This window comes from Dermacentor variabilis, chromosome 8 (assembly GCF_050947875.1).
Source record: "Dermacentor variabilis isolate Ectoservices chromosome 8, ASM5094787v1, whole genome shotgun sequence".
Taxonomy (NCBI): domain Eukaryota; kingdom Metazoa; phylum Arthropoda; class Arachnida; order Ixodida; family Ixodidae; genus Dermacentor; species Dermacentor variabilis.
In genome coordinates, this window is record NC_134575.1 from 78,399,725 (window position 1) to 78,415,053 (window position 15,329).

General features: G+C 51.3%; 1 protein-coding gene across 1 annotated transcript; it reads left to right on the forward strand.

The window, feature by feature from the left end:
- The first annotated feature begins 567 nt into the window (after positions 1 to 567).
- Positions 568 to 8,791, forward strand: LOC142590347 (uncharacterized). The gene is made up of 2 exons (XM_075702402.1): positions 568 to 2,251; positions 7,210 to 8,791. Exons 1-2 carry the CDS (start codon positions 623 to 625, stop codon positions 7,927 to 7,929), a joined length of 2,349 nt encoding a protein of 782 aa, XP_075558517.1. The 5' UTR covers positions 568 to 622; the 3' UTR covers positions 7,930 to 8,791.
- Positions 8,792 to 15,329: the final 6,538 nt, after the last annotated feature.

Sequence of the window (15,329 nt, forward strand, 5' to 3'; positions counted from 1 at the left end):
CTGCAAAAGGAATCCAACCCTCGACCTCGAGATTAGCAACGCAGCGCCATAGCCACTAAGCTACCAAGGCCGGCGCTTCTAATCTTCTAATAATGTAATCTTGGGCGCTCGCCAAAACTTACGTTTCCCACAAAATCTTTACGCGTAGACGGCTGCAATAATAACAGGATTATTGGCGTGTTATAGGTGTGCGTGAGCGTACACAGCTCACCAACAGTAACGGCTTTCGAGAAGACACTCAAGTAACTACGTGAGCCTATGCTTCTGTCTGCCCAACGTTGTGGCTGTAGCATCGTTCGCAGCTTGCGAGAAATTTTGGTCTTTATTTACACTAAAAAGAGTACTTCAGCCTTAAGTTTTTCGTAGAAGAAAATGTACCGTGATGTTGGATTTATTATTACTGAGGGCGACCGGCCAATAGCAAGCAGCACTTAGGAATGAGACGTTTGGCGAATTCGGCCACATCGTAACTGCACATAAACTGCTGTTCAACGTAAACCTTTTTGTTCAACATTGCACTTCAAAGTTCCAACGTTGCTTCCCGATTTTGTCGCGCCTCCAGAAATTCAAGCAGAGCGTCGGTCCGCAGCCTGTGCGGGTACCGTCGAGCTGGGAGGAAGCCATGATCTACCGACAGCAGATCGCGGTCGAAGTCATCGACAACCGGAAGGTGCTCGAGAAACGGAGCACGCTAATGGCGGCGTCAGAAGTGGCACCCGGTCGACAGCCATCTCACAACACGCACGACTCCAACACGTCCCCGAACTCGGATACGGAGCACATGGCGGGCGACTTGTACGTGGAGTCCGATCGCTCAAAACGCGACGTCAAGTCGCCGAGCGACTGGCGCAACTTTTCCATAGACGACGAGTCTCCTCAGGCCAGGAAGTCCAAGAAGAGGCGAGCGTTGCGCAAGTCCGCCCAGGAAACGGGAACCTTGCACGAGTCCCGAAACTTGAGCTCGCTGCGCCAACTAGCGAGGCGGGCTCAAGAGAAGCCAGCCAAGCCGACGAAGGGGAAGCCGGCCGCCTCTATCGAATCGACGCCGAGGTCCGTACTGGCAGAGGGCCCCAAGCCGATTTACTTTCTTCCCCCCGTCGTCGCTCCCGTAGTAGCCGCAGTTCCCCCTCCAAACCGGGTAGACAAGATCATGCCCACGGCCGCAGAGCGTGACAAAGCCAGCGACGAAAGTGGCGACAGCTTCGATGAGATGGACTTCGTCGTCGACTCGGCGCCCGTGCCCATAGTGTCCGCTCCGGTACCATTCACGGATCCCATCCTTCCAAAGCCGTCGGCCAAGCGGCTGCCGGTCATCGTGAAGTCATTCGAGGATGAAGGCGACAAGCCGCATTTCGTGCAGCGGTACCAGAACGCGGCGTCGGGCCCAGAACCAGCGTTCCGAGGGCGGCCCGCTAGACCGACGAGCAACTTGCCCGTCGCCACGCACACTCCGGCGACGGCATCTGCTACCCCTGTTGGAGCCGGTGCTACGACGTCTCTAGCACACGGCGAGACCTCTGGCCCGCGCGCGCTACGAGCCGAAGAGGACGCAGCCGCCGAGATGCGAGCAGCCGGCCGGAGGGAAGAGCGTCAGGCGCCATCGATGCCGCCCGATGGGCGACGCACTCCCGTCAGGAGAGCCTCGCGCAAGCGATCGATGTCGCGAAGATCGTCGATGACCTCTCAGAAGCCGGACAGCTTCGCCACCTCTGGCCAACGCGTGGCGCAGGTGCCACAGATGGCTACGCAGGCATCCTCCTCGGTCGCCTCAGCAAAAGGGCCTTCTTCAGGTTCAGTCACCCCAGCCGAAGCAGCACCCAGAAAGCTGTTGCAGAGCCAACGCCGGAAGGTGTCCAGGCTGAGTCAGACGAGCCACAAGCCGCCGTCGGATGACCTGCAGTCGGCCTTCCAGACCGGAAAGTTGGCCAAGGACCCCAAGTTGAGCAAAAGTGCTTCCGAGCCGAACGGGTCTGCTCGGCATGGAGCGGCGCTTGCCGTTGGCGTTGCCACTACCGGAGGGCCTTCAGACATTGGTGGAGCAAGTGGCGAGATGAAGCAGGTCGTGCAGGATGAACCATCGCCCGCGCAACCAGGGCCTACCGGAAAAACGCTCCACACGGCGGCAGCAGCATCTGAAGCCGCGAGGTCGACCGGAAAGCGCACAGAGGGCGTCGAGGAACATCCTGGGAAGCACAAGCCCTCGTCGTCCGAGCCTCGACAAGATGGGGCGAAAAGTGTCGAAAGTTCCAAGGTAAGAGACGTTAGCAGAGACAGCGCTTACCTTGAGTCATATTTTTTTTCGACAACCGACACCGCTCTTTCTCTTTGAATACGCAGTGCAGAAAGTGGCTGTAGTAGTTGCACTTATATTAAACTTCATTCGCAGTGAGCGTGTTTAACAACCGTACACGTTTTCTTTTATTATTATGACTCATAAATGTCTTGTCTGTTTATGGCCCTATTCATTAATTTTTCTATTACCATTGAAAGCACATATATTAGGGCGGCCGCAAATTTCGGGCATTTCTGTGGCATTCGCCGAAGCATAGCGTTTCCTACAATATACAAGAGGGAACTCTGGCGCTGCAGTCGTTGTCCTACCATGATGGGAAGTACATAAATTTGTCTGATCGTGCTTGCGGATTCAGACGTTCATGTGGCTTTTTGTATCACGCTATATAAATCTTATTGTAAATTTCAGAGCAGTCTATACTCTTCGAAGTGCAGAAGACGCCGCGAACACGCACAATTGCTACTAATCGCAACGATTGAGCTTCTCGAGGTGGCCAAATCGAAACACGTCAAGCATCTCAAGGCGTCTCGTGCCCGCGATAAATTCATAAGGGCGTTTCACATCGCTTGTAGATACATGCGTCCGTGGCTCACACATTATGAACACAGCGTTCTTGCACGGAGATGTTCAAGCGCGGGCCTTCACGGTCGAAGATTTCCGGGACGCTTCGCACAAGGAACGGCTGCTCCCTGACACTGTGGCTTTGGGTGCCTACCAGATCAACCACGTGTGGACCGTGACATTAAAAAGCCCGGAGGCGACGAAGCGGTTGCTGGACTGAAAGAACTTCAGGTCAAGGGGCGACGCTCTCTCGTCATCGACCCACAGGAGCAGCAGGTCAGGTTCCGACATCATTGGTTGCTCCACGGCATGGCAGACGACGACGTGCGTACGGCGTTGACGGCGTTTGGCAAGGTGACCGAGGTTACCTAGAGCGCTGGCGTATGGAGGGGGTGAACGAGAAACGTTCGACAACCCGGACTTCTCCTGAAGCTCAAGAGTGGCCTCAAGGTTGATTACCTGCCACACCAGATTCGCGTCGCCCGTGAACTAGCACTGTTGGTTGCACCAGGTCGGCCTATGCAGTGCTTGCGCTGGCATAGTTCAGGACCTGTGCGTCGCGAGTGCAAGGTGCCACGTTGCCCACACTGCCGGCGTTTTGGTAACGTCGACGCCGAGTACATTCGTTACTACGCCGCAGTGACGGGAACAGCCGACGACGAGGATTCAACGGTGGACAATATGGACGTGACCGAGGCAGAGGACGCAGCGAAAGGTGGTGGGTATGGGACAACTGGGGCCACATTGCGATGCCTGAACTCCAGCAAGTGAAGATCGATCAGAGGCAGTACACAGCTCGCCGGACTCTTCAGCAAAAACGGTTGAGAGAACAGACAACCCTGCAAGAGATGTAACTTCTCAATTTGCCGAAGCGTCTACGCTAGTCTCTAAACGGGGTGCCGCAAAAAGCGCCCCTCGTAGTGCTAGTGCGGACCTGGACGCTGTTGGCGTGTCACCGAACGCCAGCGGAGTCTCTGGGAGTACTTGCGTATGCTCGGCAGTCAAATTACCCATGGAAGACACCACAAGCGAAGGAGACAAGGTCGGCGCGCAAAGCATCGAGGGACTGCTTGCGAAAACACCAACGGGTAGGCGCACAAACCTCAGGGCAAGGCTTAGGGGCACGGCGGATAGTATAGTTGACAAGTCAATTTCGCAGAGTGGTGAGACCGTCCCACCGGTCTAGGACTGGACGCGCAAAGTAAGCGCCATGCTCCGAGCCTACCTTTTCCAGAAATCAACGATGGCTCCTCAAACGTCGCTTACACTCGCCACTTTAAAGGTTCGAGGTCTGGCCTCTAGGAGAAAATAAAGCCTACTGTACCGGTTGTTAATGGAAGAAGATTTTGAGTTCTTGGCTGTGCAGGAGACGAAAGTGGAAGGAGAGGAGGAGACGGCGATCATGCTGCGGATTTTCACAGCACGGCATCCCGCCGTTCAGAGCCACGCTATTGGCAGGTCCGGAGGGTGCGTCCTCCTTGTTCGAAGGAATCCAGGACTGTCAGTGCAAAATGTTTCATGTTCTTCCGCTAGATTTGCGCTGTATGATTTCCCATATAGTGATATTGCATAAAGTGTTTGTGTTTATGCTCCAAGTGTGGCACAGGAAAGCGTAAATTTCCTTTCTAACCTGAGACGGTATTTGTGCATTGATGAGCAGCTTGTTTTGGTTGGATATTTTAATTGCGTTTTGAATTCAAGCGATAGGTCAAGTGGTAGAATAGTTAAAAGCAAAAGCAGTGAAGTGTTGTCACAAGTGATCGCAGAGTATGAGCCACAGGATATTGCGGAGTGCTTGGAGGGCTCCCTAGCTATGAAGTACGCTCATTTTCAGGGCAGCAGCCATGCCCGCTGGACCCACTGTACCTTTCATTAGATACATTCCTAAATTTATCGCAGTTATGGTGTTTCGCCGACTTCGTTTACTGATCACTGCCTTGTAGAATGTCAAATGGGATCAAAGAAAGAGAGCAAGAGTTTTTCGTGGGAGCAATAGAAATTGAATTGCAATTTATTAAGGGATCAATCTTTCAATGTAGCAGTGATGCCTGAAATTAAGAATATCTATTAAGATAGTGGGGACAAAATAAGAGAGCATGCTTTCCTATTTATATCTATTTCTATCTGTTGCTTGAAAAGTTCCGCTGCAGTTTGAACTTTTCAAGCAACAGATAAAAAATTAAAGCGATAGAAAGATCCAACATTTTATTTTTTGATGCCAAAAAGAAAGAGAAAGGGCTTAAGATGAGTTTTGGAAAGATAACAGCGCTTGAATGTGAAACGCCAGGTTTGTATGCCGAAGATCTGCGTAGTATCAAACAGAAACTGGAGCTTTATCATGAGGAGCGTTATCGCGGAGCGCTAGTGAGAGTAATAGTAGATGCGATGGCTCTAGATTAATGTCCAACAAAACGCTCACGTGGACTATAGAATAATGTCCCGCCAGGCGGACTCATATAGACGTTATTGAAGATAACGGGACAGAAATTACAGAAAATGACAGCATAAGACGTGCATTTGCTCGACATTAAGAAGCGCTTTTTGCTTCTAGACCCGTGAATGCATAGAGGTCTAAAGAAGAATTTTTTAAAGAATGCCACGGCTGCACTATGACACAAGAGCAGTGTTGGAATCAGCCATGTCACAAACGGAAGTAGAAAAGGCTATAGATAACCTCAGTCTCGGCAAGTCGCCAGGGCCCGACAGTCTGAGCGCTTCGTTTTACATGACATTTAAAAAAATGTTGACACGTGCTTTTTTTGTTTTTAATGAGGCTTAGGAATTAGGTGTCCTGCCCCGGTCATGCGGGGAAGCACATACTGTGTTAATACCAAAGACAGAAGCGACAGAGAACTTAAAAATGGTTTCCTCATACAGGCGTACATCACTAACTGTGATTATAAAATCGTGATGAAAATGCTAGCAAGGTGGCTAGAGAAAGTAATCAAGGAATTGGTTGGTCCTCCCCAAACATGTGGCATTATGGGGCGTTTGATTGTGAGTAATATACATAAGATGCGGTGCGTGACGGAGTGCTGCGAGATTATGCAAACAGGGGTAGTAATTCTACAGTTCGATCTTGAGAAAACGTTTGATTGTGTACCTCACGGTATTTGTTTGCCATCCTAGACCACATTATTGTCGGATCCATCAAAGAAGTTATTTTAACTGTACGGTTCTTGTCGATTAGATTTTCAAATGAGTACATTTTTTCTGTGAAACGTAAAACTCTGTACAAAGATGTATGCGATGTAGTTCTCCCTGTTCCAATGCACAGGGCCATATAACGTGGAGGTCAAGGGAAGACGTGCTTAAGCGGGTGAAAAGAATGCGAGTAACGCCAGGGACCAAGTCTTTCTTTTTTAAGCTTCACATGGGTACGTTGCCTGTCAAAATATGTTTAGAAGATTTTGGTTTTTTCTTACCCTGGGAGTCACATTGCTTGATCTGTAAGAAACCAGAAACTATAGATCACGTATTTCTAGATTCTTGGGCGGGTGTCTTCTTTTGGGATGTACTTCAGTGCACTATCAAGAAAGGCTTTCCTTTAGATCCACAGGGTATTAGATATTTATCTATAGAAAACGATGATGGACTGCCGTTTGACCTTATTATGCTAGTTGGGCTTCACTGACTATGGTGCGCCCGTATGGCGGGGTTTCACTGCAATCCGGATGCTCGGCCTGCACGAATTCTTTTTCGAGAATGCATGTCCAGTTTGTAGAAATTCAGAAAGCACAAGATTGTGTACCTGCGTGGCTGTCAAGGGTGGAACCCTTGACCGCGCTCAAAGAATTCTAAAATAGTCAGCCCAGCAAGGCTGACACTTGGTGTTGAAAACTTACTAATTTCTCTTGTTTTCTCAAATGTCATTTGTTGTTTGATATAGTAGTACAAAACAGGCAATAAATTTTTAAAACAGTGTCTGTGGCTTAATGGTTTCAATATCCGGCTTCTGTGCCATAGGTTCTGCGTTCAAATCCTGCCATTGGACAATTATAATAATGTTTAGTTCATTACTTATTACAGAGTACATCGTTGAAAACGACGAGTTTACGAAGCCACAAATCCGTTTGAAGCCATAAGGACGAGATTTAGGCAAATCCATGTACTTCCCATAATTCCCATGCTTGTACAACCGCAGATGCACTCCCGCAGATGCTGGCGCCAGAGTTCCCTCAAGTAATTATTGTATGAAACTATATGCCCCAATGTACTCGACGTAGTCTGCTCGCATTGGCCGCCAGCACGTCTTCCCCAATTCTATTCACGCAAAACGCATAATCTTTCTGTAAGCTCTTTGGCATACCTGCAGACGTCATTCCGTTCTGGTCCTTATTCACACCCTTCTACAGGCACAGCACCTAGATACGAGGACCGTGACCGCTGCCTCACACCTGGAGGCTACCGACCACAGTAAGCGATCCGGCGGCAAGATGGTCCGGTCGCTTCGCAAACTCGCCGTCGGCCTCAGGCGCCGTTCGCGTCGGCCGCCCCTCTCCGGCAAGAGTCTCGAGTCGAATCAGAGCGTCGAGGACGCAGCTACTGCCAGGGCCGCCGACGTTTCGACAGTGTCCGGCGAAAGCGCCGCTCAGGAACCGGGCAACTTGGTTTCGCCGTCGGTGGCTTCCGTGGCCGGAACGTCGGCGGCGCAGTTCAACAATCCCCAAGCGCCAGAGATCAAAGCCGCGACAGGACTTTTTCAGCAGTGGGAGAGGACCACTGCCTCTGGACAGCGGGCTGCCGCGGATCCTCCACCGGCCATCGTCGTGCACGAGTCAGCCTCACAGATGCCGGCCAAGACGACGTCCAGTGGGACGTCCAGCGGGACGCTCCATTCGTCGCCGATCGCCAAGGAAAGCGAGCGTGGTCCCACCGCTGCTGGGGCTGGCGTCGAGGCAAAGGACGCGGTGCCCGGCGATGCTGCTCGTTCCGCGGGCGTCCAGAGTCCCAAGGAATCGCGGGACGCTTCAACGAAGACCAGTGCTCTGCGGAAACGCCGTTCCCGTCGCTCGAGGAAGGAGCGGCAAACGAGTAACGAACGGGACGACCCCGACTCAGAAGGCCACCAGTGATAAACAGGTGACGCCAGCCTCCGAGATCGTTGTCGCTTGCCGCGCTCAGCGCCCGTTCCTGGAGACCATACGCCAGTGGATGCCGGTTTCGGGAACGTGCTCCACGAGGCTCCCATCGCCGCGCTGTAGCATTGCCCGTGAAGCTTTCTTTCAGGCAAAGACCCAAGAAGCTGGAAATGAAGGAAAGCTCTTGCATTCTTGGAGGGGTTACATTCACGAGCACCGCTGTGTTTCGATCCGAGTGTTCTTTTTTTTTTGTTCTTGTTCTTGGGAACGCATTCGGATCTTGACAAGCGCTCAATCGACGCTCTTGAATACACGAGTAGTTATGCGTCCCTTTTACCCCGCCGCTACTTTTGTCTCTATTACAGGACACTACTGCGGCGAACCTCAAAGCGAGCAAAACTCTGTGTTCATGAACTGTGCCTCACGAGTCCTCATGTGGATCTGAAGAAGAGGCCAGTAACCCACTTCCGCATCTATGGGCGCGTCGAAGGCATTGCTAGATTAATTGTGCCTAGTAGCTACTTTGAATTATTTCTGATATATCTAAGAGCATTGAAATTCACAACAGCAGCTTCACCTTTGCAGGTGTATGGCCGGCGATTCGATATTTATTCGGAATACGGAACTTCGAAGAACATGGGGCAACAACTGTGTCATTTTGCATACTTTCGTTCGATCATTGGCTGCCTCATTATGGTCTGCATCATCCTGTACTTCTATATATAGCGTCTTCATTTCTTTTCTTGCCCTGCTTGTTCACATGCTGTCCTTTTCTTTGAGCATTTGAGCATCGCTGAGCTCGTAATGCAAATATAACGCGATGTTCCAGCCGAAAGTGTCCCCTTCTTCAAGTGAACTTCATGATAAACTGTAAATGTGTACTCGTATGGGCATATTGATGAAGGTGTGGTCAAGAATGTTTTTTTATGTTTCAATTTGCGTATTCAAGTAAAATTGGTCATGCGCACGTGCGTGCTCATGCACAGTAAATATCTGCAGAGTTTGCTGCTTTTCGGGCACGGTTAGCTGCAATTCGAAGACGCTGAATATGGGGAGCACGGTGTTATTGCCATTAAAATGCGCACGCCAGAGAGACTGACGCCGTTTTTTTAGTTTCAGCGAGTCGTTCCGTCGGCCGTGCATGCAAATGGGTGTAGGAATATGTGCCTAAATAGTGAACGAGGCTGCAAACGAAACAAAATCTTGCAGGAAGAAGAAGAAGAAGAAACTTTAGTAAAGAATAGTCCGGCAGTTCTTGACGTGGTGGCCTCAGGTGACGGCTCGAAGTTGTTGGACTCGAGCGGCATCTTTGGCTTGCCGGACGGCCCAGAGTTGGTCTGCCAGCTCTGAACTTCTGATAGCCGCCTCCCAGCGGCGGCGACGCCTACGGAGAAGGTCCCCGGCGGCTCCCGCATCCGGGGCGGCCTCGGGAAGAACGGAGCTCGAGCCTTCTCCTACTCTGGCAAGGAAGATGGAAATATTATTCAACAGGGAGAACAAGTAAAACCCCGCCGTGAAGTTCCGGCAAAGCTACGTCGGCTTAACGGCCACCTTTTGACTGACTGTTTTTGAAACGGTGACCTCGGGCTGAGGTCAGATTCCTGTGTTCACAAACTGGTCGAAAAGCCTCCCAAGACTCCGCTGAACTCATTGTTGATTAAAGGGAAAATTTTCGTCCACCCGGCTACAGCACAGCACGCGCGAGCTGGGGGATTAGGTCTCAATCCCTCCGAGCTGCAAAGAAAACTAATGTGGTTAGCTCAAAAAAAAAAAGCTTTTTGAAAAATTTGTCCCAGTCCTGGAATCGAACGTAGGGCCAACGCTTTTCTGAGGGCGGCCGTCTTCCTGTTTCAGATAACGAGGCGGTTATACGATCCTATATCGAGGCTGAATCGACAATTCGAAGCGAGGGGACACTGACCCCAGTATTCTACAACGTTTGGGCACCCTTCAAGAGAGGTAGTCATTATGCTTCATGGTCACCCACAGCAATCCTTGAAAAGTCTTCAGTCAAGGAACGGCACTGTGCTCAACTTGGTGACATAAAAGAAGAGCTTCGAGCCAAGGGTCATTTGAGAATGTAAGTGTGGATGGGAGAAATCAGTTCTGTGGCAGCTCATAGAGCAGATCTCTGCTACAGGCGACGAGAATGTTTCCTTTCGTGATCCGCCTTGCGGCCTTCCCAAAAACTAATTTCCCAAACGAGTAGTTGCAGCCACACATAGAAGCCATCGTTGACTTCTGGAAAAGGTAGGCTCGGAGCATGGCGCTTACTTTGCGCGTCCAGTTCAAGACCGGTGGGACGGTCTCACCACTCTGCGAAAGTGACTTGTCAACTATCCTATCCGTCGTGCCCCTAAGCCTTGCCCTGAGGTTTGTGCGCCTACCCGTTGGTGTTTTCGCAAGCAGTCACTCGATGCTTTGCGCGCCGACATTGTCTCCTTCGCTTGTGGTGTCTTCCATGGGTAATTTGACTGCCGAGCATACGCAAGTACTCCCAGAGACGCCGCTGGCGTTCGGTGACCCGCCGACAGCGTCCAGGTCCGCACTAGCACTACGAGGGACGCTTTTCGCGACCCCCGTTTAGACACTAGCGTAGACGCTTCGGCAACTTGAGAAGTTACATCTCTTGCAGGGTTGTCTGTTCTCTTAACCGTTTTTGCTGAAGAGTCCGGCGGGCTGTGTACTGCCTCTCATCGATCTTCACTTGCTGTAGTAGAGGCATCGCAATGTGGCCCAGTTGTCCCATACCCGCCACCTTTCGCTGCGTCCTCTGCCTCGGTCACGTCCATAATGTGCACCGTTGAATCCTCCTCGTGGGCTGTTCCCGTCACTGCGGCGTAGTAACGAATGTACTCGGCGTCGACGTTACCAAAACGCCGGCAGTGTGGGCAACGTGGCACCTTACACTCGCGACGCACATGTCCTGAACCATGGCAGCGTAAGTACTGCATAGGCCGACCTGGTGCAACCAACATTGCTAGTTCACGGGCGACGCGAATCTGGTGTGGCAGGTAATCAACCTTGAGGCCACTCTTGAGCTTCAGGAGAAGTCCGGGTTGTCGAACGTTTCTCGTTCACCCCCTCCATACGCCAGCGCTCTAGGTAACCTCGGTCACCTTGCCAAACGCCGTCAACGCCGTACGCACGTCGTCGTCTGCCATGCCGTGGAGCAACCAATGAAGTCGGAACCTGACCTGCTGCTCCTGTGGGTCGATGACGAGAGAGCGTCGCCCCTTGACCTGAAGTTCTTTCAGTCCAGCAACCGCTTCGTCGCCTCCGGGCTTTTTAATGTCACGGCCCACACGTGGTTGATCTGGTAGGCACCCAAAGCCACAGTGTCAGGGAGCAGCCGTTCCTTGTGCGAAGCGTCCCGGAAATCTTCGACCGTGAAGGCCCGCGCTCGAACATCTCCGTGCAAGAACACTGTGTTCATAATGTGTGAGCCACGGACGCATGTATCTACAAGCGATGTGAAACGCCCTTATGAATTTATCGCGGGCACGAGACGCCTTGAGATGCTTGACGCGTTTCAATTTGGCCACCTCGAGAAGCTCAATCGTTGCGATTAGTAGCAATTGTGCGTATTCGCGGCGTCTTCTGCACTTCGAAGAGTATAGACTGCTCTGAAATTTACAATAAGATTTATATAGCGTGATACAAAAAGCCACAGGAACGTCTGAATCCGCAAGCATGATCAGACAAATTTATGTACTTCCCATCATGGTAGGACTAGGACTGCAGCGCCAGAGTTCCCTCTTGTATATTGTAGGAAACGCTATGCTTCGGCGAAGGCCACAGAAATGCCCGAAATTTGCGGCCGCACTAATATATGTGCTTTCAATGGTAATAGAAAAATTAATGAATAGGGCCATAAACAGACAAGACATTTATGAGTCATAATAATAAAAGAAAACGTCTACGGTTGTTAAACACGCTCACTGCGAATGACGTTTAATATAAGTGCAACTACTACAGCCACTTTCTGCACTGCGTATTCAAAGAGAAAGAGCGGTGTCGGTTGTCGAAAAAAAATATGACTCAAGGTAAGCGCTGTCTCTGCTAACGTCTCTTACCTTGGGACTTTCGACACTTTTCGCCCCATCTCAAGCAGGCTAGGTGACTATTTGTCACCTAGCCTGCTTGAGCTAGTAGCGATACAAGCCGACAGGGACAGATTGGTCACGTGCCACGACATACTGGCACACTATGCAAAACAAAGAGAAACGTACCCACAACCCAACAAACAACTCGACAGGTCTCAAGAAACAGATTGGAAAAGGTTGCAAACCAGAACGTTCCGAAACCCAGTACATTTAAACAGAGTAAATTCAACACAATACCCAGACGTGAGCTGCAAGCTCTGCAAAGCACGAACACGCAGACATGGCACACATCTTATGGAAGTGCACAAAGATCGATATATGTAGAGGACAACATAGAACCAGACCTTCTCGAAGAGCGATGGCTAAGCGCTCTTACTAGCTCGGAACAACACAACCAAATATGGTCTATCCAGCGGGCCCGGGCAGCCTTGGAAAGGCTATGCCACACCGCACATAATGAGCGGGTGACCTGGGCCCAGGATGGCAACCTCGCAGGTACTTCGCTCATAAAAGTTTTTACCGTCCGTCCGTCCGACTATTTGTCACCACCCCGTAATAAAGGGGATGCCAATAAATCGTCATCATCGCCGCGCGGGAGAGGGGCCCGACTGCATTCCGACACGCCGATTGGGCAATCGGGGATTTAAACCAGCTAAATGTACCATTAAAAATTTACAGTTCCGCCGGAAAGGCGAAGCACCAATTGCTGTAGCAAATAATAGATAGTTGTACGAAGTAAGCATAGTAGTTTTATTGGCCGTATAAACTTGTAAACATTCGCTTCCTAACTAGATTAACAATTGTAGAATGTGTAATCGTGACTCAACGAGGGCTTAGAAAGAAACAGACACGCGGAGACAGCTCTGTCTTTGTGTGTCTGCTTCTTTCTACGCCCTCGTTCAGTCGCGCTTACGCGTTCTATAATGGATTCAAACCAACTAGCCCGTCAACGTGTTTTAGTTAAGCAGCACGGTGTCACGCGCGCACAGGCAATCATGAACACACATCGCTCGATGACAGCGGAAACTGTCTGTGAAAACGCTGGAGTTAGGAATCGCGGCAGCAGCTGCGAGGCAATTCACCACCGTGCATCTGTCGCTTCAACGCATACAAAACGTCGAAGGCACAGCGCATACGACGCTACCGGCGCTACGTGCACTCGTTCAAACATCACAGATCGCTCTTGAAGATGAGGCATGCGCGGGGGCGCTCTTTAGCCAGGTCACAGCTCGCTTTCAAGACACACGAGCGACGGCAACGCGTCCTTATGGCATCTCCCAAAGGCGTCTACTACGACGCCCGCAATTGGCGTGGCCAACACCGCATGGAATTTCAAAGAGTAATTACTAGAGGGGACTCTGGCGCCGCAGTCGTTGTACCGCCATGGGAATGATGGGAAGAGCATGAATTTGTCTGATCTTCGTGCTTGTGGATTCGGAAGTTCTTGTGGCTTTGTATATTACGCTAGATAAAACTTATTGTCGTGTATTTCAGCGCAATCTATACTTTTGGAAGCGCAGAAGACACCGCGAACATGCACAATTGCAATCAATTGCAATGATTGAGCTTGCCCAGGTGGCCAAGTCAAAATGCGCCAAGCGTCTCAAGGCACAGGCATGCACGTGATAAATTCATAAGGCCGTTTCATTCGCTCGTCCATACATGCGCCCGTGGCTTAACGGTTTCAGTATGACGCTTCTTTGCTAGAGTTCCTGTGTTCATATCCTGCTATCGGACAATTTTAATGATGTTGATTTGATTATTTATTACGCAGTACATTGTTGAAAAGAACCAGTGTACAAAGTCACAAAGTCGTTTGAAGCCAAAAGGACGAAGTTTAGGCAAATTCATGTCCTCCCATAATTCCCATGCTAGTACAACCGTTCACGCTGCAGCTCTCGTAGACACTAGTGCCAGAGTTCCCTCTAGTAATTATTGTATGAAACACTCTGCAACGCCGTAGTAGACACCGCGGTTGCCTCCCCTCTGTTCGGAGTGGCGGGGAGGCACCCTCGCAGCCGCCGGAGAAGAACGCACCTCCTCCCTCGCCTCCCCCCTCCCCATGCCTCGCGCATTGCCTCGCGCAGACCTTTGCCGTCGTTCTGGTCGACTCCAGCGGCAAGATTTCCAATAGCGCCGCCATTCGGACTTCAGATCCCGGAGCCGCCGAGCAAGCCGCCATCGCCCTCGCCCTGCTAGGCGGTTGTGGGTCCGAGATCTATAGTCATTCCAAAACGGTAGTTAGGGCTTTTCAGAAGGGTTGCATTGCCAAACAAGCTGCTCGTAGTCTTAGGAGCTCGAGTCCATATACACTCACGCATCATTCAACCCAGTGGTTTCCCGCTCACGTAGGGTCGGTCGAGGGTGCTCCCCCGAACCTCAATGAGTCTTCTCACGAGGCTGCGCGTGACCTCACCGACCGCGCTTCCTCTGCTAGAAGCACTGCCTCCCCTCCTCCCTACCGCCACACAGACGCTCTCACTACTCACAACGAGATTATTAAATTCTTCTACATGTCTAGAAGGGTCTTTCCACCCCCTCACCCCAAGTTGAATAGGGCGCAAGCCGTTTCGCTTAGACTACTGAAGACCAGCACGTATCCGTGTCTGTCCGTTCTCCACGAGGCTTACCCGGACGTGTACCGAGACGACGCCTGCCCCTCCTACGGGCAGACCTCCACTCCAGCGCACATGCTCTGGGAGTGCGGGTCGACATACCCCAAGTTCAGCAAGGAGCAGTGGGACACGCTTCTGCGTAGCCCCGCTCTAGAAAAGCAAATCCTGGCTGTCCGGCATGCCCGCGACCGGGCCGGTGGGCTAGACCTACCGGTCCCGACGTGGGACTATCCGGGTGCTTCGCGTCCTCGCCGGACCTGCAATGAGGTTTCTTCACTCTCTCACTCACTCACTCATCGCACGTGTTCAATACAGACTTGGATGACGTTGTTTCCAACAATAAAGTCCAGTTGTTAGTCCAGCCAGCTTCTTGTCGCTTTGTCGACGTCTGCTTCTCGTTCTTTTTTTTTCCGTTCTTCAAGTTTGCTGGCGCTCTCCTGGTATAACCATGTGCCAAGTATCCCAACAAACCCCTCATATTTTCCGTGTGGTTTACCGTGGTTAAAGCTACTTGCGACCTTCGACGCATGACCGCTCAAAAGACAAAGTACCTGCTTGTGCTCACGGGCCCTGTCGCCCGAAGTCGCGAGCGAGTTCAGCGACCTTGTCGCCGCTACGCGTCCCGGCACACCGTGCGACATTTCCAAGGCGGCTGTGCTAGCACGCAAGACTC

What these genes read in the sequence shown, in the direction of transcription:
- LOC142590347 (XM_075702402.1), top strand. Translation starts at nt 623, where the DNA reads ATGATCTACCGACAGCAGATCGCGGTCGAAGTCATCGACAACCGGAAG. An exon ending in AAAGTGTCGAAAGTTCCAAG is followed by an intron (nt 2,252 to 7,209) that starts GTAAGAGACGTT and finishes ACCCTTCTACAG; the next exon opens with GCACAGCACCTAGATACGAG.